This window comes from Montipora foliosa, chromosome 1 (genome assembly GCF_036669935.1).
Source record: "Montipora foliosa isolate CH-2021 chromosome 1, ASM3666993v2, whole genome shotgun sequence".
Taxonomy (NCBI): domain Eukaryota; kingdom Metazoa; phylum Cnidaria; class Anthozoa; order Scleractinia; family Acroporidae; genus Montipora; species Montipora foliosa.
Genome location: NC_090869.1, coordinates 59,315,394 through 59,340,393, shown reverse-complemented (window position 1 = coordinate 59,340,393; position 25,000 = coordinate 59,315,394). Strand labels below are relative to the sequence as shown.

Sequence of the window (25,000 nt, the reverse complement as noted above, 5' to 3'; positions counted from 1 at the left end):
GTTCAGTTGGAACCAAAATACTTATCAAGCGAATAAGGAAGAGAAAATCAAGGAGAAGAAGAAGAAGAAGAAAGCAATTCTGTGCTTGCAAATTTTGGCACTTTGTGATCGATGCCTTGTTATGCCGGCTGACGTTTGGAAGAATCGTCCTTCAGATAGCTTGAATCGTCGGAAGGCTATCGTCTTTCGGAAAAACATGGACACTTATGCTGGTATTTTTCTGGTTTTCGCTTGCTTTCTACAACGAAACAGAGTTTGACTCAAAGTTCCCACGAACCGAAGAGCAAAGCAACCACGAAAAGTCATCGGTACCCAGTTGCATTGCGCGACATTCAAGATGGCGGCACCGGAAAGCGTTGGTACCGATCTTTCAAAGACGATTAAAAAACTATTTCACTAGGTAATACTTTTTTTTAACAGATCCTCTAACAAGTACAACTAGACCCTTCGTTAGGGTACACTGGGTTGCCTGTGGTACGTGCAGCGTTCCAGGTAATTTTTTTCAAGTTGGGGGGTCATTAAGACCATTATGGGCTCACCCCGAAGTCATACCAGCAGAGGCCCTTTGGCGCACAGGTCTTCACACGTTCGTACGACGAAACAGATCCTTTTCTGAAATTAAAAACCTGGCTACCGGCCTATTAATTAATCATTTGTCTGAAAGAAGAAATTCCTGTCCTCTTTAGAAAAAATAGACATGCACTGATTATGTGTGGTAGTGAAGTAACACAGCGATTTATTCCATATAAAATGTCAACTGAGCTGTGTGTTGTCTTTCAGGATATTCAAGTTGTCCTTGCGTAATATGTAGCTCTAACAGTGCACGATATTGTTTTGGTTTTGTCTATCATTGTAGTGCCATGGTAGAAGTCTTGGGTAAATAGCCTGAGAAGACATGTGGTTACTAGCAAAGTACTGAACCCAGAAAGATTGAAGAAAATAAATGGGAAGTGAAAAACATTGTCTTCTGGGATGACATGTTGACAGTTGTCTTTGCGTAATATGTAGGTCTAACAGTACACGATATTGTTTTGGTATTGTCTATCATTGTAGCGCCATGGTAGAAGTCTTAGATAAATAGCTCCTTGAGAAGACATGTGGTTACTAGCAAAGTACTGAACCCAGAGAGATTGAAGAAAATAAAAGGGAATCGAGAAACATTGGCTTCTGGGCTGACATGTTGATCATGCAACTTCTTTCCACCACAAGTGTAAGCGTGCACTGACAGCATCTGACAGCTTTGTAAGCAAAAGTTGAAATTAATGCCTATCCGACAGGGTTAGTAAGTGGATGGGCGACTAAGAAATATATCACTCAGTAACAGAAGCATAGGACCGAAAATTCTATTTTAATGCTATCAAATGCGAACCAAGCAAGATACAGATTTTGTTAGCTTGCTTTATGAAAAACAAATATTGATGTAAAAGTAAATAAATATGGATACACAGTTTTTAAGAAGAGCAGAAGGAAGTTTCAGGACGGTCGATCGAGAATAAAATACTTTGCCATCGGTAACAAAATTTACGACATGGAAACAACATTAATTTTGAACCACGAATATAAAAAGTTACCATCAGCGAAAAACATTTTGGGAGATTTTAGTTGTTTTGTTGTAATTGTACTTTTGGCTACACCGAGTAAATCGCACATCGAATTCAGCGGGCGCAGTGATCAAGTTACCGCGGCATGTTTACTCGCGAAACAGTGAAGCATCTGTGTCAAATGATGCTTAGATACCGGGTTTTCGTTTTTGTTAGTTTTCTTTTTCTTTCAATTGTTATATATTTTGACAAGAAATGTGCGAATTCAATACAAAGATCACAATCGCCCAACTCAGAGGTTGACCATTGTTTCTGGAAAATCAAAAATTTACTCTCCAAGACAAGGTTATTTATCACCAGGTAATTCCATCGTTTTGGTAATAGCAGCTACTTTATTATTCATCAGCGTCACAATCTTTTAAATTTGCCGATTTTGGGGGTCATTTTGTTGAAACTCAAGCACGCTTCCAACGGACCTGTTTATTTTCGTGACTTATGCGTTACCACAAAAATTCTCCCCGTATCACAGTTCAACACATGTATGCAAATTTGCTAAGCTCGAAAATTACACAACATGATAAATTTACAAAAGCTGGAAATTTCACAGAAATATTTTCCAGCGAAACATTTATTGAAACAAAAAACATATTTGCTATAAGAGGCAAGAAACCCTTCCTATTTCAGTTGCGTACGTGCAAGCGAAACACACAATCACAAAGCATATGCAGTTAACTAAATTTCTGACAGTTCACATCAAACCCTTTTCGAACCCTTTTCGAACCCTTTTCGAAAGCACAAAAGAGACAACAAGCTTTCATTCAAATAATTTTTTACTGTCACATTTCCAATTTTTTTTAACCTTTGCAGAGTTGAGTACAAAATACCGGTAAATGTAAATTGTCAGACAACTAAGATGCGACTTGAGTAAACACTGTGATGCATTCTTGTAGGCGTTCGATTCCTTCAATGTTAATTTGTTAAATCCATAAAAAAAATGTTATTTGATTTCCGTGTTTTATATAATACCAAGTTAGTAAAATATTAGGAACAAAGCTCACTTGATATCCAAAGGCGAAAAATGAAATTGTTGTCGAAGACCATTACTCGTCGCTTAAAATCCAGATATTTATTTTTCAGCGCTGTCTTGCTCGTCCAATTGACGATCCATTCTTGAGCTCCATGAGGGTATATTTTGTTTAAAGGTCCACTAAAACGCCATTCATGTCAATGACTTATTAGTGAAATTTCCAATTGTTTAATACCGGAAGACTGTGCAGAGTTGAGACCTGGTAAATACAAATAGCGAGACAACTGAGATAACAGATCCACTATACGGATTCCTTCTCTGTCTTTGTTGAAAGAGTTACCAGAGAACTGTTTATTTGGTTTCAGTGTTGTACAAAACACCACACTTGGCAAATTTTAGGACGACAGCTCACTTTGATTACGGCTCGACGGGCGGCAGATTGTTGTCGAAGTCCATTACTCGTCGCTTTTAACATTCGACCGCCTGCCTTGTTCAGTATCCAATTCGCTTGCCATTATTCAGCGTCAAAAGGGTATATTTTGTTCAAAGATCCACTAAAACGCCATTCGCGTTACATGACTTTCGACGCCATTGCCGGTGAAGTTAATCGTTCTACTGTGTCTACCAGAGAAATCCACGCATTTCCCACTACCCTCTCGATCTAAGAAAATACGCCCAGAGGCTCTATGCACAAAGACGCCACTTAGCAGGGGAGTGATAGGCAAGACTTTTACCGACACGGAAAAAAAAGAAAATGAAAAATAAAAAAAAAACGACGAAATTAAAGACAGATTCCGACTGGGTTTGCCATATTGGCAACCCAGTAATTAGAACATTTCAGGTGACATTTGTTAAAAGAGTGGAGGTTCCCTTTAAGTAAGGACTACGTAGGTGAATAGTACGGTGACCGGAAGTAATATGTCTTCCCGCCATGCGAAGGTGGCCTGATTTCTAGCCGTAGTATGCTTTCCGAATGCTTAGGAGATCATGAAATGCTTAATATGTTATTGTTCAACCTAAATGGCGAGACACAGGCATTTTATCCTTTCTTGATCATCTTTAATTTGGTGATTTCCAAACAATTATTTGTCGATTTTGAGCTCAAAATGTGGTAGCAGTAAGCACGAACAATAAAGCGTTTCATCAGCAAGGCTTTGCCCAGATGATTCAAGATTTTTCTAACCTTTCGCAGTACTTCTCGCCACGACTTTCCACATGTCTTTTCCCAACATGAAAGTATTTTGGCCATGTAAACTCATACATATACATGTATCAGCATTTGGGCGAGAAAAGCAAATGAGGAGATCAAGTTCGATATATGTTTAAGTTAATTCTGTAAATTTGTTGATTTTAGGCGCGTGGGATGGAAGTCGTCAAAAATGTTGTTGTCGTTGCTCACTATGCAGGGGCACCCAACGACCAATTTGTTGTAAAATGTATTATTATACCCCAGTTAATGAAAATAAATGTTATTAAGGCATTTTTAGGTGTTTTTCAGTGTTGCTGGGAAAAAATTATCTGTTCCTTTTTCCCAGCAAGACACACAAGAAATTTCCCAGCCAGCTGGATAAAATTGGTTGGTTTCCCAGCCAGCTGATCAAATTTATTTCCCAGCAAGCAATTAAATTACTTAATTACTTACTTACTTACTTACTTACTTACTTAATTATTAATAAATTAATTAATTAATTAGATGAAAAGAATACTACTACTACTACTACTACTAATAATGATGATGATGATAACAATAACAATACTTATATTGATAATGATAATGGAACGATAATGTGAAACACACAGCTGTTAGTATGATACTCTACATGTACTGCTGTCTCAAGCAGTTTGAATTTTAGGAGCCTTTTGTCACCCTGGAAAGCGAGCACAGAATTCATAATACCTAGCAACATTGTACACAAAAGCAATAAAATACTTGCTAGGATAAACCTGTATTGTCTACAATAAAGCAGAACAACTGGAACCTTGAAATAGCTCTTCATTTTACATTTCTATTGATCTCTTCAGTTACACAATTGCTAATATCCAATTCCTTGCTATTTCCATGGTAGCCTGAAAAGTAATTAAAAAGGAAATAAATTAGAGACCAATATTAATTGGGTAGAGCCAGCAGTAATGCTGATTGAGTTTTCAGATCTAGCTATGGACTCACTAATCATTCTTATCACAGGGGACCCACACAAAGGGTGAATTTAGAAGCAATGTATGAGAATAGCAAAAAGTTCCATAATTATTATTGTCCTATTCTGCAATAAATATTTACACAAGATGAGGATAAACTATCTGAAATGATGTGCTGTTGTTATCATGGTTGAAAATGGCAAATTGTAGCAATTTTTACCAGAGCAACACATGTCCTTGAAATCGCTAAATTTCCCACAAGCAGCCACAATAACAACACAGAAGAACATTTCGGATGAAGGTTAGTTTATTCTCATCTTATATGCAAATATTTATCCCAGAATTGTACAATAATATGGAACTTTTTGCTATTCTCATACATTGCTTCTAAATTCAATAATACCAAGGGTCAAACACATTATGTAGGCATCCTGTGATTGTTAGTATTTGTAAAAAGTAGACTCGAGCCCCTGTAATTCTTAGATGCAGAAACCTTACGCTTAAGTTGAAACATGTTTATTTATCATGAATGCCTGCGGATTGGCAAAAAAAAACAGCTTAACGTAATAAGATATATTTGTCATCATGGTGCAAAGCAGTCAACAAATTTAGCTATATATCTTTCCAGATCAACTGAAAAATTAAAAAAAAAATTCCCTTGACTCGCCAAATATGACAGTCACATCTTGAGCTGGATGGATAACAAGATCAGTAAAATTTCTGCAGGCCATATAGGTCTAGCACTTAAACTGGTCAAAATGAATGGACTTTCTCCATGCCATAAATTATTTTAATAAAATTTAAAATGTTACCATGACTGAACAACTGTTGAGCGTCTTCCTCCCAATGACACGGATGTGCAGCCATTCACATTAAAGGAGAATTGAAACTTAATAGACAACTGAATAGAGGGCCACAAAGGAAACAAAGTTCTCAGTGCAAAACATGAATGCCCTAACTGAACCTGATGGAAGAGAGAGGGTCGTAAGAATGAACAAACAATGAATGGCCATCGTCACAAGCCTAACTCAACCTGATGGAAGAGAGAGGGTCGTAAGAATGAACAAACAATGAATGGCCATCATCACAAGCCTAACTCAACCTGATGGAAGAGAGAGGGTCGTAAGAATGAACGAACAAAGAATGCCCATCTTCACAAGCCTAACTCAGTTTGGCTTTGTACAGAGACAAAGTATGACTAAAGATAATTTGTGATTGTTGAAAAGGAAAAGTAAACAATCTGCCAAGTAAAAAAAAATTAGTGCTGTTGGTCACAATAACAATAATTGTTTTGTGAATGTATGTGTTGATGACAACAGTTATTGCTGACACAATCATACATTGTAAGAACAATAGTATGTCTTAATTATGCACTCAACCCAATACAAAACAGCTGATCATCAGAAGCATTCTCACAATTAAAACCACAGTCTGACCAAAACCAACAAAGTTTCCTTAGTCAGAGAAAAAAAAAGCAATAGTAAAAGCCTGCATATACGAACATATACAAGTATATATTTTTTGTCTGGCAAAATAGGGATACTTGGATGCAGGCTTAAAGTGGGTTCTTGACAAGGTCCTAATTTCTATGCAGGAGATATAGATATTGATTGCCAGAAAAATAAATATTTGCGATCTCAAAGTCAAACTCCTTGGTTAAAGTGTTTATTGCAATTTAACTGTTACTCACATAATTATAGAACCTGCTTGATTTTAGTTCACTAAACAGGGTTTTGTATAATTATGTCAAATATCTGCCAACAGGTTCTTACAAAAGGATCTCTTCGCAGGAGTTCTCGAGAGTAATAAATCGTCTTTCTAACGAAATAAACTAAAGTAAAATAAGTGCGACTTTTTCTTGATTTTTACCTTGTGTTTGAGGAAAGCACCTGGTTGATCCCGTGGCTGCCTACACGAATAAGAAAAATACGTACTGCTGTCAATTTTTTACAATTCGTTGGCTCAATTCGCTTCAACTGTAAAAGATCATCACGCACTTGACTAATACAGATAACCGAAAAAAAGCATTAAAACAACTACAATAGGAAGTCTTATACCTCCGAAAACGCTAACACCAAACACATTGTACACCGTCGAAACTCTGGTCGAAACTGAAATCTGTGAATGAAAATACAAGTTAATACTGTTAAATTCACTCTGTTCATTTCAATTCAGTGTAGAAGAACATCACGAGAATCTCAGCATACAGATAAAATAACAATGGAAATTAATCTTACATGTAAATGAGGAAAACAGCACAATCCGTGTTCGTCGATCTGTGGAACCTCCGCGCGACCCTCCGCGCGCTTTTAACAAACGACCGAACAAAACCGACACAGGTTTTTTCCGCAAGCGCAATCACTCTGACCAGCCGTCCTATGTTTGTCGTTCTCAGTCTTCAGAGTTTCTACAGCCAGCTCGGGTTGAAATGCTAGAAAAAGTCATTAATTCCCAGGCAAAACCTCTATCAATAATAAATTTCCCAGCCAACCTGTATTTTTGCCAGCCAGCAAGATTCCTCTGGGGAACAGATAAAGTGAGGAACAGATTCGTTGGGTGCCCCTGACTATGAAAAGTTGCTCGTATTTGCAAATCCTCTTCAAGGGTCTCCAAATCTTGCTTTTTAACGTAAAACTCGTCAAACATTCATCGTTTTCCATGTCATCAAGGTGAAACTGGCCTGGAAAAATCAAGTTGGCAGGCTGATATTTCTGTTAGAGAGCTAAAAATTCTTCTTCTGAAGTAAAACTAGAGCCACGCGAAAGAAGGAGCAAATCTCTTTATTTCTCTAAAAGATGGCATGACACTAAACAAACTACAAAAATTTGGTTTTATCAAAGGAGTTGATAATGTAAATTAGCCACCGTACAGAGATTCTAAAAGCTGACGTTTCGAGCGTTAACCCTTCTTCAGAGCGAATCCAAGTCTTGGGTCGTCTGTTAGAAATCTGTGGATTTAAAAAATACTAAAGCAAAAGGTTAGTGGTCGCAGCGGTTGAACAACAAATGAATGAAGGGGGTAGTTTCTAAAGAAACTATGGTGCTGCGTCAGTGGGGAAGTAGTATGCAAAATTTTGGTTTTATCAACGGAGTGGCCACCGTACAGAGATTCTAAAAGCTGACGTTTCGAGCGTGAGCCCTTCGTCAGAGCGAAACGTCAGCTTTTAGAATCTCTGTACGGTGGCCAATTTACATTATCAACTCTGTTGATAAAACCAAATTTTTGTATACTACTTCCCCACCGACGCAGCACCACAGTTTCTTTAGAAACTACCCCCTTCATTCATTTACCGTACTATTACGCGACTTGCTTATTAAATGTAAACAAAAGCTTTGAATTTGGCGGGATGCTACGTACTCGTTCGATTCCATTTTTCCACGGCTAAAACTCTCCGTACTAGACACATACGTAGTCCTTGCTTTAAGTCCCTACTTGCGGAATTCTACTGTAGTAGAGCCTGCAACTTTGAGACTTTTATAAGGTGATTTATTTTATTTTTTTCTGAGTGCGTGAGCGGGCGGAATTCAATAAATCCTGCAATCTGATTGATTTCGGGAGCGGGCGAAATTTTTTTCATCCGGCCCGCTCACGGCGGGCGGAATCCTAGCCTTAGTTGGGTGAGCTTGTGTGATGACCTTAAATTTCCGTTTTTTTTTTTGACACCGAATCCGTTTACATACAGAAGTTACTTTTATTAGACAAGAGGTTTGGATAGAGGAATTCAAATAAAAATATTTCTATTTGAAACGTTGATTTTGTAAGTCGCTTGAGGAAGGTACCTAACATTGTTATTGCGCATACGTTCTGCACATCTCGAGATACTCGGGTTTCCAATCGGAGATGCTCACTTTTACAGAGATATTTTTGTGCGGTTTAAAACTATCCGGAGAAAGTGGATCTTACTAAGTAGTCTTGATATCCAAAAGGAAAACTGGGAGCAACCATGCATGTTTGAGACATAATTAAGCTTCAATTTGAGAAAGAGCGCCATACATTGCTTTGTATTTTAAAGCTCTTTACAAATATTATTCATGAATTATCTTTGAAACAAAAATTTGGTTTTATCAACGTAGTTGATAATGTAAATTGGCCACCGTACAGAGATTCTAAAAGCTGACGTTTCGAGCGTTAGCCCTTCGTCAGAGCGACAGGGATTCTAAAAGCTGACGTTGAAAAAGTTATGTATAATAGATTAAAATCTTATGTTGAATTAAATGGACTTCTGTACAATGGCCAGTATGGTTTTCGTGAGAATATGTCAACTCAGCATGCAATTTTGGATATTGTTAATTCGATTCAAAGCAATATGGATAACAAGTTGTTCACTTGCGCTATTTTCCTCGACTCAAATAGTGATACTTTTCTTGAATGCAAAGATTATGTAAAGTTCCTGGGTGTGCTCATCGATAAAAACTTAACTTGGAAGTATCATATCGACTATATTGCCTCTAAAATTAGTAGGGTTGTTGGAATTATATCACGATTAAGACACTCTGTCCCTCTAAATACTTTAATCCAAATTTACCGTTCTCTGATTTTCCCATATATATACTACGGAATTGCTGTTTGGGGCCAAGCTGCACAGGTCTATTTGAAGAAGGTCTTTATCTTACAAAAGCGAGCTCTTCGGCTAATGTTCTTTGCTGGTAATAGATCTCATGCTATTCCTTTGTTTGTCTCTGCTTATGTCTTACCCCTCAATATGCTTTATTTTGAAACAGTATGTTCTCTTATGCACGACATATCCACCAATGCTGCGCCTCAGAATATCTGTGATGTTTTTACCTGCTCATCTGGCGTTCATACATATAACACTAGATTTTCTGATGCCGGTAATTTATATGTTAATAAATCAAGACTGAGAATTCAACTTAATTTCGTTTTCCATTTTCCGAGCTAAGTTGAGGAATTGCCTGAAGCCTGACCTGCGTAAACTTAGGAAAAAACTTTTTAAAAATAAGAGTCATCAAATTTTACTTGCGGTACTTAGTAATGAGGATGATTATGTTGATGTCTCGACGTTAATGTCTAAAATTACTAATTAGGGCCGTTTATACGAGAGAAAATAAGCCGCGGCTAACTCTGGCCGAGGCTTACGTAAGCCGCGAACACCCCGTATAAATGGTACAAAATCCACGTTCACGGCTTTCTCAAGCCGCGGCTTATCTGGCCAGGGAGTTTATACTCGTATAAATAGTTCCTTTCGCGGCTTACGTAAGCCGCGGCCAGAGTTAGCCGCAGCTTATTTTCTCTCGTATAAACGGCCCTATTATCATTAATCAAACTCTAGTAGCTATTATTATTTATTCCTTATGTTCTATGTAGTATTATAGGTAAATCGTAGCTATTTGTGAATACATGTGTATACCTATTTATTCTATTTAATTATTTACTTGCCTGATTTTAATTAATAATAATATATTTCGCTGAATTTTATTGTAAGCTATACAACCCGGCCCGATTAGCGTTGCTACATGCGAGTTGTATATATATGTACTTTTCTAATTTGTTAAATTTAAATTATTTAAATAAAATGATTAAAATAACTGAAAATGATTAAATGTTTCGAGCTTTAGGCTTTCGTCAGAGCGAATTCGCTCTGACGAAGGGCTAACGCTCGAAACGTCAGCTTTTAGAATCTCTGTACGGTGGCCAATTTACATTATCAACTCCGTTGATAAAACCAAAGTTTTGTATACTACTTCCCCATCGACGCAGCACCACAGTTTCTTTAGAAACTATCCCTTTCATATCTTTCAAACATGCGTGGTTACCCCCAATTTTCTTTTTGGATTTCAATAACACTTGTTAAGATCTACATTTCCTGCATAATCATAAAACGGGGTAAAAATTGGAATTAGTAGGCACCGTCCTTAATATTGCATTCGCTATCAAACGCGGTGCGAGTCACCAATTAAAAAAGTGATTTCAGAGAGGAATGGAGAGAGAAAGGATAAAGAAAAGCTATTTACCAGCTATGGGTCGGTCCGTATAGCGAAAAACTGTGACCTCGGTCTTGAAAAAGCTTTCTAAAGAAGCTCCCCGTTGATTTCAAAATTAAAAAAAAAAATGATTGTAACTATTAAGTGACGGGGTAAGCATTTGAATAAATGCAGGGTTGACCGGGGATTCTTTGAGCTCTAAAGAGAGCTCCCGATCAACGCGCTCCATTTCGTGAGCTGAAGACATTTTTTGTAACTTTGGTTGACCTGATCCGATGGTGGATACAATTGTATCGATCGCCACAGTTTATAACTTTATCCATTATCATCAGTTTGAAACATGTTTGCGGACTGATGAATTTCAATAAGCTTGGCAAGTGTCTACCGATGCGAGAACAAAGGGTCAGTAGTTAAACGGAAGTCCCATTTTTGTTGGGGCGGAGTTGCGCTGGCTCCAAAAAGTCCTTTGGGGATTTAGAACCGGAGTGATTTTCAGAGCAAATTTTCGTGTTTACGAAATTACAACTTCTGGAAATCATGGTTTTGATACAGCTTCCACACGTCCTATTAATTCCAAATTTCGCCCACGTTTAGTTCTGAATTAAGGCTTTCTTTTTCTCAGTAAACCTTAACAAAAAAGTACTTAAGAAAGAAGAAAAATCGTTATGAATTTTTAATGAGTATTTCTCCAATACTAAAAAGACCGAAAAATGCCAATTTTAGAAGCTGATTTTGTACTACTTTTCCAAGGCCAAAAAAGGTCTAAAAGGTGTTAATGATTGTTCAACATCTCTACTGAAAATTCCGAGGTAAACCTAACCGCTGAAAAGGCTGATGTTTACGCATTGGAATAAAATGCATACCACGTTTAACCATTACCCCCGGTTTTCTTTGTATTTGGAGGCTTTTGGCTGGCGGTGACATTTCAAATTTAGTGTTTTCAGCGTAGATGAAGTCCCGAATGTGTCGCGCCATTCTGCGCACGCGATGCGTTGAATTTGATATTGAGAAACGTATTTTTCTAAGCGTTTAACAGTATTTTTTTGAAAGTCAGCTGACAAAGGTATATATAGTTATAAGCAGTTTTCTTTTTTCAGCAGAAATGGGTGCGGAAGAGTCCTTACTTCTCGACCAAAGAAGGATTGGTGCCCATCGTTTAATCAGAGAACAGGCTCTTCTTGAAGCTCTCCGTGAAATTGTGGAAGAATCTCAAGTGCCATCTGAACAGTTGGAGCATGCGTGGGATCCAGAAGACTGTTCTCCAGTTTTTAGGATCTTGAGTGACAAGTTAACGGCGAGAAGATTACCGTCCCCTTTTACAACGGATGCCATAAGAGGTAGCCAAAAAATAGATTGAGGGAAATATAGACCGAGGTGTCAAGCTAAAGCCCTATTTGAGCTTACACTGGGCTATTCCTAAAACCAATGATGCCTAGTCATGATTGGGGAACTCGATTATTGCTAATCACTTCTAACTACTCGGTAGTTTAAGATTACCTAGCACGTCGTTCGGGGGAAGGGTGATCTAAGGCTATGCCTTACTAGTGAGGCCCAATGAGGGGTTAACTGCCCTCTATGCTCATGCGTAAGGTACTAACCAAAGCGAGAGGGTTGATGTTTGTGTGTGCTCAGAGCTATTTAGTTTGTTATTGATCATTATCAGGCAAGAAAGGCTACAGACAAGGCCGACATGTATGGGAGATTACGTGGGAAAGAAGCGAATGGGGTTCGTTTGCAGTCATAGGGATAGCGACACCTCAGGCCCCTCTCCGTTGTCCCGGTTATTTGCCTCTTGTTGGATCCAACGCAGCATCATGGGGGTGGAATCTGAGCAAACAGGTGGCTATTCACGACAGAAAAGAGTTCGCTTACCCTGCGAATTATCCATCATTTGTCGTTCCCGATACGGTGTATGTTATTCTTAATTTGGAGGATCGAACCTTAAGGTGAGATAAGAGATGTCCACCAAGAGTCCATTACCTACGAGTAAGAATCTGTTATCAAGATTGTCCCCATCTCCAAGTTTTGCAAGAAAATAAACAATAGACCACGGGGGGAATTAGGTGAACAAATTTCGTGAATGTGGAGTAGACCACGAAAATATACCCTGCATTGGCCTTCCACACATTTTGCAAAAATCTCATTTTCCAAGAAGGCATGCAGGAAAACATATTGTCTTCAAAACATCAGCTCTTTTAATAAACTTCCTGCTGGATTTTGGTCTTATTAATAATCATACCTGATACAAAAAAATATAATTATCTGAGGCTAGTAAGCTTATCATAAATTTTAATAGCTGGAAATTTCAGATATAATTAAGAAATAATTTTAAATAAATATTATACTTTTCTAAATGTGGTATAAAATAAGCATATTTTAAGGTTATCTTTTCCTTACCTTGTGTTATACATCTAATATCTGTGACAAAACATTTTTTTTAATTAAATACCATAGATAACAATAATCAAAGGAAACACCCAGAAACACCCAGAATAAATATAGTTTCTTGATACTTCTAACAAGCAACAGATAAATCAAATGGCGCCTGGTATTACTATGATGGACTTTGGGAGAGGCACAATGAAGGCGAGGGGCTGAACAAATGTGCAGCAAATGTCCCATCTACTCTTACTGGCTTTCCCCTAGCTCACTGTGTTTATATCACATCAGATCTTTTATATAGTGGTTGGACATAAATTATTTATTTATCCTATAAGAACGCCACGATAGACTTTATAATTATTATTGTGAATACACCCTTTTTGTATAATATCATAAGAATGCCTTATTTTGTGGCCATTGATGAAATAACACTGGCTACTTTCGTGCTTGAGCCTGAAACATTTCTACCGTGACTTGTTGTTTGTGATTTGTTTGTGTCCTTTAGGCCTCGCTGCAAAGATGAATTTTAATATATCGAAAGTGGTCTATTCAATGTTGCACCCAATTAAAATCTCCCGGGGTTAAGGTTCTTTGTGTATTGCATTTGCATTGTAACTGTAGTATTAACATTTAAAGGCCCACCTTCAACCGACAGTACGTGCCCCGTGGAACAATTTTCATGTCTGAAACTTCCGCCAAAGCTGAAACTCATCCAATCAGATTGCCACGATAAGCAATGCCAATTTCCAAAAACAATCGGTCGAAAAGCCTGTCGCTTGAAGGTGGGAATTTTAAATGATATGGAAATACCTGGAAGGAAACGTTTATTCCCAAAGAGTTTGAACTAGGTGCAACATATGGTCTATTGTTTATTTTCCCTTCAAAACGCTGATGTTTAGGCCAATTTGAGTAAATATAACTCTTGGGTGATGGACTCATATGTCCACATATCCCACAATTCCACATACATTTCAACCTCGTTCCGAGGACCTTTCCCTTTGCACTACAGAATATTCCTTCTTTTTTACCCAGACCTCCCGCGCTTTTGTTTTCTTCATTTTCTCGCATCTCAACATCCAACTTGCCATACCTATTTTTTCGATCTACCGTTTCCCGAATGAATGAGTTGCCAGTAATCGGATCCTCTTTTATACGCAAAAGGTTCTGGGATCGCCAAGGGGCAAACATTGCAAGTCGCTGTTAGAAAATGTATGGCAGAAACGTATTTCGACGTCCAAAAATTGATTTTGGAGAGAGATCAACGCTTTGTTGGGTAATGTTGATACGGGGCAGTTTGGATAACCGTGAAATATGAGATAAAAGTTGCTGATTAACTTGCCTGCTTGCGTAAATTTACTAGGATTGACCTTGCTCGCGTGAGGATCCTCAAGGTTTATTATGAAATTGACATCTCGTCATGGTCTCGAAATATTACAAAATTAAGTATAAGTCTGGAAGGAAATAACAAGATAAAACCTTTTTAGTTGTATTTAAGTGTGTATGGGCTGTTTTCTTATTAATTACGTCTTGCGTAAACGAATTACGGCTTCTGGAAAATTACCTCCTGAAAGGAGAGAAGTCGTTGTCAGAGGAGATAGAAGTTGTTTTTACAGAGCTGTTGCTCTTTGGAGGGATGAAATGAGCGATGAGAAACTTGAAGAAATCAATAAGTTTAGTTCTTGTATGAATGAGAAAACTCCAACGGTTTTTGGGCCGCTACTATTTTCTACAGACTCTGTGAGAGTCCAATCACTTTAAATTACGATGATTCTTCTAAAGCAAACCATTTCAATCTCCTTCTGCCTCGAGGTAGCTGTTTTAATGCTCCTCTTCCATAGAATACAGCAGTCTCTGTTTCGATAGATTTAGGTAACAATGGGAATTCATATGCCTCAGCTGTTAAGCTAACCCCCCTTTCCTCCTGTCAAACTACGATAACCATCTACAAGTATTAAGATCACTGGGTCTAAGCAAACTTGTCAAGCTCCACTATGACTTCGACTAATACAAAAGCGTCATCTTCATATACTATTTCTCTGTAAGATCTGATCTTTGGAGAAGGTGTTGGGGTTTTAGTACTCCTACAATCATATTCTCTTAACATGTACAAAGTTGGTCAGTGTAGGACATTCAGAGGTTCTGTTATTTCAACAGACCTTTGTGCTCATCAAAACCTTGTTGAATTAGTCACGATTAATGGCTCTAGCCCACGACAAAACATCATTGTTATTCCTGGGCGAGTAAAATCTTAATACTCCAAAAGCGGGAGAATCTTTTGCTTTTCTGGGTACCTTCGACCGTTGTCACAACCCCACACAGCACAATGATCGCCACTAGGCATATTTCCACGTAAATACAACTGAAAAAGGCTTTATTGAGTTATTTCCTCCAGATTTATTCCTTATTTTGTAATATTTTAAGACCATTTCACAATAAACCTTACGCAAGCAAGGAAGTTAATCGGCAAATTTTATCTCATATTTCACGGTTATTCAAACAAAAACGTACAGTTGCCACGTAACAACATTGCCCAAATCGAAAAATGTGTCGTAAAAAGCGGTCAGCTCTCTTGAAAATCGTATTTTTGGACGTCGAATAAGTTTCCGCCCTACATTTTCTTACAGCGACTTGAAATGTTTGCACCCTGGCGATCCCAGAACCCTTTGCGTATAAAGCAAGAATCCGGTTACTGGCAACTCATTCATTATAACCATTGATTGACCAAGAGAATTTCAAAATTAAGGAGACAGACACAGATCTCTTTGTGTCTCAGTTTCTCGTGCATTCATACGTACTTTTGCAAACCTCGTTTTTCCAATCACGTTTACTTCCAAACACCCTAGTTTTGATTGGACCTTAAAATTTGACAATTGTTATTTTTTTGTTATATAGATACTGATGAAATACCGGGATTTCTGCTTTTACTAAAAAATCATATCTTCACCGCGCGCAGTGAACATATAATTGTGAGAATATAGGTGTCGTCATGGTAACGAACACGAGTAGCCAATAAAACGCGAGCTTCGTCTTCATTGTAAGAAACTTTTGCGCTTCAGTATAAGTCTTCTCTAATACATTAACATTTTTATTGCAAAATTTTACATTATCATGATTTGCTTTTCATAACTTTCATATCTTGTTTCATGTTACACAACATGCGTGTTTTAGCGGTTGGTGACCACTTTTTCATCACTTTGAAAATGAATAAAACAAATTGTTTTAAATCTGGAAATTTCATCAATATCTACATAATAAACAGAACATTACATGGCCGCTTGGGGATACGAATTTTATCTTCTCGTGCTGAAAGTATCTCTCACTCGCTCTCTTCGCTCTCTCGTGAGAGACACTTTCAGCACTCGAACATAAAATTCGTATCCCCGCGCGGCCATGTAATATCCTCTATTTTCTTCCCAGTTTTGCCACATCGGATACTGACTTGGGCGTTGCCTTTGGTAATTTACCTCGCAATCCCCTGATACCGTTGTGTCCATGCGCAAGTGCGGTTTATGGCAACTGTGACATTAAAATGAAGTACCTTGGACGCGGAGGTAATTGAATAACATAAGGGATCCTTTGCTTACATTTTTGCTTCATTACTGATTAGGCTATTGTTGGTTTTTACTCACGCGATCAACAGTAGTTCATCCAAACCGGCCATTGTTCCACGGATCGCTGATTAAGAATTGGGGAGGATTGGACCCATTGTTCTGTGTATGAACAATGAGGCCGATCCGGAGCACAGGCCAGGAAGGACACAACAAACGAAAAAAAAGGGAGGGGGGGGGGGGGGGTATGGGCGGGTGGGCACTTCCAATAGAAAAACAAAAATATATATCGACCCTTTCTAACATCCCCACCCAACCCACACACCCCTTTTGCGTCCCTTTCGAAAGAAAGCACTTCTAACGAGTGGCCGCGGGTTTTGCGGGAAAACAGAGGCCCACCAGATGGGGCAATACACATTTATAGCCTTCAATATATTAAACAGTGCGAGTCCCATGCTTTCCGTCGCATTCCAACACTTAATCAGCTCCCGTTGGGAATATTGGCGGGTTTGAATAGCCATGTTTTTCAACAAAAACAAAAGAAAACGTTTGCATAATAATAGAGATAAATTCCCGGAGGATTTGGTCGGGGCTCCAACATGGCCGCCGTTTCTTTGTTTATGGGCTCCAACATGGCGGCTGTGACGTCATGTGAAACCGAGAATTATTCTCTAACCAGTCAGCCAAGAATAAAGTACTGATATTGAAAGTGTATTGCATAATGAGCTCTGAAAATTTGAATGCGACATACCAGATAATCTCTGAGCAATGATGCTGTGAAAAGTCTAAATTTACAATTAAGCGCCTTTGTCACCCAATAATTCATCAAATTTGAATAAAATTAAATATTTATTCGAAGTTAACAAGTTATTTTAACTTTTGAAGTCGAATTGTAAATAGCATGATGCCTTGATGCCTTCTGTGAGCAAAGTCGTATGTTAATGAAACAAAATGAAAAGCAATGATGTCAGCAGAGATTTTTCTCCAAAGCAAAGGACTGCCTCAGTCTTGGACTCGCAAGCCAACTTTTGAGTCCCACGATACTTCGTTCTTGAACAAGAATCAAAGCTTCGATGTGCAATTTGAATTACTTTTTTGAATTAATTTTTTTCTTATTTACCTGATCAATTGAGGCAAGATTGTGTTCTGGGGTGTCTCTAGAGCGGTTTTCAATTAAGTGTCGAAAGTAATTAGCGAATTGCTTTGGTTTTGCATTACTTCACTCAGTGATTGGCTCAAAGTTCTCGCGCCATTTTGTCAACCAATCAGAAGTGAAACCAAAACCAATCGTGGCTCGCACGTGCTAATTTTCCCGCGCTTTGTGTCGGCTACGTGTAATTACTTCGAGTTTTGATTGGTTTACCGGATTGTCTCCTTCCTTTTTGATTGGGCAAAGTAAATACTTTGGTTTGGGTTTGCGACACTCGGTTGAAACTCGCTCTATATCGTTGTCGACTGATTACGGTCATAACCCTGTGTTTGGATATCTTTCCCGATCCTCTCTCGGGTTTTTTATTTCATTTCTAAGAAAAAGAAACGGGATGGAAGTGGCGCCCACCCCTACAGTAAAAATACAGTAGAGGCCATTGAAAAGGGAGCCTTCAGGGATGCCTTCGACTGCGGTCGGCCGCTAAGAAAGACACAGAACATAAAACACTGGCAGATGGTGTAATGATGAGTTTGACCCGGTTTGAGCTTGATATTTTCTCCAAAAGACTCTTCTTACTTAGGGCTCTACCGAAGGGGTTTGTCTTTTCTAAATACCAAGATTTCGAACTTCTTCGCAAGTATTATGAATATTCAAACGTAAACCTCCGCTTAAGATAAAATCAGTTGATTGATTGATTGATTTTTGATTCATCGATTTACTAAGTAACTCACTGACAGATTGATTGCTTTTTTTTTAGTATTTTTACATGACTTCTCATTTCCTTTGTTTACATATATAGCCTGCGAAGGCAAATGACTGCCGGAAGTACGCCTGCGTTTGCAGGTTAATGGTTACATTGGCAGCAGTTTAACCTCTACTCCAGAGTCGATTCGTTGATCTTTACTGCATTTGCACGATTTTGTATTTTTCACATTTGATTTCTTCTTATCGTATTATTTTTTTCTTAAGGCGAACTTCTGGCCAAATTGAAACCTGTAAAAAAGAACTCCGCCTCTCCGCCAGCACCACCCCTTACAGTCAAATTTCCACCACGGTCTCCAACAAGTTCTTTGTCCCAGGGTGTTCCAGATTCCCGGGCCACTGAACCAGTGAAATCATCTGAGGCATACAAGTTTCACCACACCTGTGGAGGCAATATCGCTGTGATGTGTACTGGAAAGAAAGCAAAGAGGATCAAGTACGACCTTTAAATCTATTTCGAATCCTTGTGGTACTAAAAATCAACCGGGCTCTGAATTGTCTTAAAATGTATTTGCTAATAACTCTTTCGTGCGCTATTTTGATTTTTTCTTTCCGCGTATGTCTATTCCTAAGAGGATGATTACATGGCGAATTTCAGCCTTGTTAGCCTTTCAGCCCGGGTTCTTGTCACGAAATTATTTTTCACCTGTTTGTACTGAAATTGTTTCAGCCACTCGTCAAGTTCGTTAGTGTAAGTGTTACCTATTGTATGATTCCTTATTAATGTATTCAACAATTATTCCATGAGCGCACGTTGGATATGAGTTGGCTGTAACCAGTCTCATATCCAAGAAGTGCGAATGGAATAATTGTTTTATTAAATTCCCTAAACTCCAAAAGTTTGGAAGTAGGAAATACGAGCGAAAGAAGCGAAACATCCGAGCGAAATCGAAGAAACTTGATGAAGATGCGATGTTGTGTAATACCTGGTCAGACAGACGCAGGCTCAATTCACAAACATTTCTTACCTTTTCGCGTACTTCTCAACGTCGGAATTGATCCAAACTTTCTGCAAAAAAAGTTTTTTGCTTTATTCGGAGAGAAATTTTGCTTGCCCACGAAAATAATTTTATCTTAGCAACGCTTAGTGCAGTCGTTTGCCATGTAAGGTCAAACTAAGGTATATGAGCTGATAACCAAGATTGAGTAAACCAATCAAAACTCGAGAAATGCATTATCGGAGGTTGAGAATTTAATAATATGTATATTATTATCACTTTGTCGAGCATTGTGCCGCATTTTTCGGGCTAAAATGGAGAATTTGGCGGGCTAAAATGTATTTTAGCCCGCTGAAATAAGCCAATGAAAAGTGAAAATCAAATAGTCGTACGATTTAATAAGCAGCCAATCAAAATCGAGAAGCCATAGAATGTTCGCGCCGTCGCGTCTTGCTGCGTTGGTGAAAGAAATGATAGCGCCATTTTCATGCCCAAACCATGGCTGAAAACGCAGTAAACAACGAAGAAAATGTAAATTCGCAGTCTTCTCACAGAAACGTGCTTGCTCGGACATTCTTAGTCGTCTGTTTCTTTCAAAAGAAGCTTCTGATGTAAATACCGCGTGTAGTAGCTCCATGGACGGTGGCGAAGTGCATTTAAGTTTTGCGGCTTCAAGTCAAACGCACTCTGTTCAACCAATTATGCCAAACTGTCACTTAAGTAATTGTACTATTAATTTCAACACTTACAAATAAGCTTTGTCGAACTTTCCTTTCATGTCTTCTATAATTTTTGAGAGTCGAATGGCAAGATTTCGTAATTTCTAGCCAGGCATTGTGCATTTTCATTGAGGGAAAATAAAAGCCATTCAACTTGTAAATGCTCGCGTGATTGTTCAGACTGTTCTGTTGCCATTTTTTTCAGATTTTATTTTCTCAATGGCCTCCAAAGTGATATTAATAGTAATAGAGTTTATGTTCTTTGGCATAAATATGTTTTGGGCCCTTCTCAGACTCATTTTAGCCCTCGCCTAGCGGCTCGGGCTAAAATGAACTCTAACTCTAACTCTGTTGTTACATTATCTTACTTAGTGTTAATTAATGAACTTCTTTTAAGTGTTGTAATTAAGTCGTGTAAAAGAAGACATTGTTAAGTCATAACTTGAATAACTTAAATTAACTATATATAGATGATTTAAGATGTGGTGCTGGTTGGTTGTTGAAGTGGCGCAAGGTTGCCGACGTGTAGGAAAGCAAAGAGTTGGAGAACGAAATCCTTAGAGCAAAAAGGGAAAAGAACTGAAAACACTACTAAGACTGAGCCATTAGCGGGAGCTGCCGGAAAAAATCAATGACAAAACTGCTTTGTCAGTGGCGGCGAGTGAGGAAAATCCTTCAAAGAATTAAAGCAGCTTGAGATAAGCAAGAAGAAGATAAAACTGGATGAAAGTGACTACAATTGCCGTGTAACGGATTGCAACAAGTCCCACAGAGTTTATGCAAATCATAGTTATGCATGGAGATGTTTACGAAACTGGACAAGTTCCTTTGCAATTGTTTCATGTTTTTGTCCGTATTTTTGGCCTTGACCGTACACAAAACGCACATTTTATCAAGAAGATAACCAATCGAATCCTTCGATTAAATTATGCGCAACTAATTTGCGAACCCGTGCGAAGCGAAAACAAAAGATTGTGCAGAGTCACGGTCAATTCAACATCGATTGCAACAACATTGTTCTCGCTTTTGAAAGTTCTAAGGTTTCATAACCAGTCCCTCGATTAACTATGTGCAAATTAAGTGTAGTGAAACAAGGACCCTTGGTCCCTCATACTTATCAGGGAAAACTCTCCTGGCGTCAATAAAGGGCAGTAGGGTTGGGAGGGCACGACCTCACACAAGAAAGTATAGATCTCGGAAAAGATGCGGAAAACATGACTTATATTCTTATAATTTTCAGTGCAGTCCAGTGCTACAACAAGGGTGTCGTTTTAACGAGTCAGCCTCTACAAAATGATGAATTATTTGAAGTTCGTTTGGATAGCAAAGTTTCCCGTTGGCTTGGTAGTATTCAAATTGGTGCCATCACAGTCTCCGCCGAAAATCTCCTATTCCCTTCGGTAATCGCGACCTGCTCACAAGGGACAGCATTTGTGCTCAGCGGTAACAAGATCCTCAACAATGGACAAGAGATGACACCGATTTCCAAAGATTTAGACAATTTATCGGTTAGTTAAAAAGCTTTAGCGAAGACGAAGGCAACTTGAAAAGGAAACGTTATTTTAAAATTAAAAAGAAATGGACGCGATCATAACAATTATATTCCATCTTGTTCGCGTAGCACTGTTTTTTCGAAGTAACTTACAACTGGTTTAGTAACAAAGGCCATCCCCCTTTTTCTTTTTGTTTACGGTCGAATGCGTTTCCTGATATTGGGTCGGTCGGTCGGATTGAAAAAAAAAAACCTAAAAAAAAAATCATAAGCATTCTCGGAATCGGAGGCCTGGTACCCCGGCATCATAGCTGCGGAGCCAGAAAAACACCAAGACGTGAACCCAAAATCAATATGGCGGAAAAGTTGGCGGATGTTGTGGCAAAATTAAGACAGCGTGGGAAAAAGGATCAACCACCGAAACTCCTGTGCGACATAAAAATGGCTTAAAAACGTCGTTAACTATTTTTTTTTTGAAAATGCCCAAAATTTGGGTCGGTCGGACGACGCCAAACGGAGAAAAAAGGGGATGGCCAAAGCAGTTGAAGAAAATTTTAGGTATAAAAGATCGATTGCCTTATACTAACGTTGTTATCCAAACCCCATTTGGTATTTTCACTTGTACTTCTCGTTCAGAGAACGCTTTCGTTTTCAGTTTTACTCGTTGTTTTGGCCGGGAATCGCCATCGATGTTGTTAAAACTCCTTGTTGTCTATCTTACTTAGGTCGTTCAAAAGTCCTTAATTAACTCTCTCAAATGCAAAAACAAGTTAACCGACGCACGATTTTACTCATCTCTCGGTCATTACATACATAATTGACCTCTTCCACTAAGGGCTTTTCAGGGCCGGTAAAACACAGTCAACGAAACGACAGAACAGAACAACAACAACTGTTAAGAATCCCAAGTGGCCGCAGGCAAACCAGTTGGCTACTAACAAGTGCAGCTGAGAAGTTGAACCAGGAACTACCAGGATCAAACTCAACTAATCAGGTCAGGGGCCTGTTTCTCGAAAGTCCCGAAAACTTTTCGGGCCCGAAAAGTCATTTGTGAAACTGCCAACCACTTATTTTGGAACAAAATGAAAAATGACTTTGAAATTTGACTACTTAAATCCTCTACGTTCATGAGATACAGAGGGAATTGTGACACCCGAAAATGGCCCGTAAAGTTTTCGGGCCCGAAAAGTCATTTGTGAAACTGCCAACCACTTATTTTGGAACAAAATGAAAAATGACTTTGAAATTTGACTACTTAAATCCTCTACGTTCATGAGATACAGAGGGAATTGTGACACCCGAAAATGGCCCGTAAAGTTTCGGGACCTTTGAGAGAAGGGCCCCAGAACCGGATCTTCTATTCACCACTTGGCCACACTGCAACCTTTTCATTAAACTGGATTTTTGGTTTAAAAAACGCATTAAAGTGTGACGACAATCCCGCTAAACGAAACAAGATCACATTATTTTCTTCAAACTCTATAGTAAATTTGATGTTTACATGGCAGCTATTGAGATTCTTTAGAAATTGAAGACCATTGTTTTTACTGTCGAACAGAGTGAAAGTATCATCAACGTACCGAAACCAAATAGAAGGACGACCGGTGTAATTAAGAACCCACTTCTTTTCGAAATGGCACATAAAGATATTGGCCAACATAGGTCCTAAAGTCGAGTGCATCGCACCGCCAACAATTTGATCGTAGTAGTCGCCATAAAATATGAAATGGCTCTTCTTAGTGGGAAACTCGAGTTGACCCTTTAAGGCAGAGCGAGGCATCGTCGATGGATATGGAAGGGCATACAATTTGTCAAGACAAATTTGTATTGCCTCATCAAGTGGTATGTTTGTGAACAAGGAACTGACGTCAAAAGAGCACATTAACTCATTGTTATGTCTAAACATCTTGGCCCAATCAGGAAAGCTGAAGTAATCCTCGATAGTGGACTGATTTGTGGAGATGAGCTGAAGTATGCTCACAAGATATAAAGCGAGATTGTAATTGTACGTGTTCACAGAGGAAACGATCGTACGAAAAGGGCAACCTTGTTTATAAACCTTGGGAAGGCCGTAGAGGACTCCATGACTAGAACCACATGGTAATATCTTTTGAAAGGTATTATCATCGATGATTTTGTCTCTTTTCAGTTTGCGAAGATGGAAAACTAAACTGTCCTCCCTTAGCCTCGCTCTGTCTTAAAGGGTCTACTAGCTCGAGTTTGCCACTGAGAAGAGCCATTTCATATTTGATGGCGACTACTACGATCAAATTGATGGTGTCGCGATGGGCTCACCTTTAGAACCTGTGTTGGCCAATATCTTTATGTGCCATTTCGAAGAGAAGTGGGTTCTTAATTACACCGGTCGTCCTTCTATTTGGTTTCGATACGTTGATGATACTTTCACTCTGTTCGACAGTAAAAACAATGCTCTTCGATTTCTACAGTATCTCAATAGCTGCCATGTAAACATCAAATTTACTATAGAGTTTAAACCAAACAAGACAATGCAACTTGCATTTTTTGACAGTATACTGTAATACTGCATTATTTACCCTATAGTTAAGACCGGCATATTTATCTTACCAACGTAGGTGGGTGACCGTGTGGGGATAATGCGCAAGTCAGACAATACTCTGCATTTCTTCATAAATGGCGTTAATGTTGGAAAACGAATCAAAACCATCCCACCTGTACTTTACGGTGTTGTGGATTTGTTCGGGCAAGCTGAAGAAGTTACTATAACAGGTGGGGAAAGGGCCGTTATTTTTTCCGTTTTAGAAAGTCTCTACCCGCAATCAGTAGTAGCCTATAACTTGTTGCATTTCTCTCGAAAATATGTATTTTTTATGGTATATCGTTTATCATATTATTTCTGCGAGGCATCACACTAATCTTTAGGGTTCCCTGTCTTGAGTATGCGGAAAGTCTCGATTTTTGTTGGTCACGATGATTTTGAGGAAGCGTGCGCCCAGCGGTATCATCATGACTTTAATGCTTCCTTTCTTGCGCCTCAAACTTGACACGTTAAATTGCTTTGTTGGTAAAATTATTAACATATATATGTACATTTACTGTTTCTATGATGGATTATGCTGAGCATCTGCTCGCAGCATTAATTAAGGCGCTGTTACACGAGGCAATTTTTCTTGCAGCTTTTCTCGTTTTTTTTTATTCCACAAAAGTTCTCACATCGTCAAACAAGTTGCTTTATGGGTGTTCCACTCACTATGCAAGGTTTCTTGCAACTTGTCTCGTTTTCAATGGTCGCAGGAGGTTAGAGGAACGTTTTCATTGACTGCTGCCGCAAACGGTTGCGGCACAAGTTGTAGGACAGATGAAAGTTTAAAAATATTCTGTACT

The 25,000-nt window shown here is 38.6% G+C and overlaps 2 protein-coding genes across 3 annotated transcripts in view; one reads left to right on the top strand and one right to left on the bottom strand.

Annotated features, from left to right (window-relative positions):
* The window catches only part of LOC138002913 (carbonic anhydrase 3-like), a 46,486-nt gene extending 39,446 nt beyond the window's left edge, over positions 1-7,040 (bottom strand). Inside the window, exons 1-4 of the mRNA XM_068848885.1 lie at positions 6,942-7,040; positions 6,762-6,822; positions 6,574-6,613; positions 4,513-4,635 (exon numbers count right to left, since the gene is read on the bottom strand). Coding sequence (XP_068704986.1) covers positions 4,513-4,565 — 53 coding nt within the window. The 5' untranslated portion in view covers positions 4,566-4,635; positions 6,574-6,613; positions 6,762-6,822; positions 6,942-7,040. The remainder of the gene's footprint in view (positions 1-4,512; positions 4,636-6,573; positions 6,614-6,761; positions 6,823-6,941) is intronic.
* LOC138002891 (neuralized-like protein 4) overlaps positions 1-25,000 on the top strand; it is a 52,741-nt gene that overhangs the window by 2,478 nt on the left and 25,263 nt on the right. Inside the window, exons 2-7 of one of the 2 annotated variants that reach the window (XM_068848878.1) lie at positions 11,747-11,983; positions 12,310-12,592; positions 16,446-16,579; positions 18,696-18,924; positions 21,386-21,653; positions 24,232-24,385. In XM_068848878.1, the coding sequence (XP_068704979.1) occupies positions 11,749-11,983; positions 12,310-12,592; positions 16,446-16,579; positions 18,696-18,924; positions 21,386-21,653; positions 24,232-24,385 (1,303 nt within the window). In that variant the 5' untranslated portion in view covers positions 11,747-11,748. Of the gene's footprint in view, positions 1-11,743; positions 11,984-12,309; positions 12,593-16,445; positions 16,580-18,695; positions 18,925-21,385; positions 21,654-24,231; positions 24,386-25,000 lie in introns of both variants that reach the window. The other variant, XM_068848882.1, reaches the window with a different exon arrangement.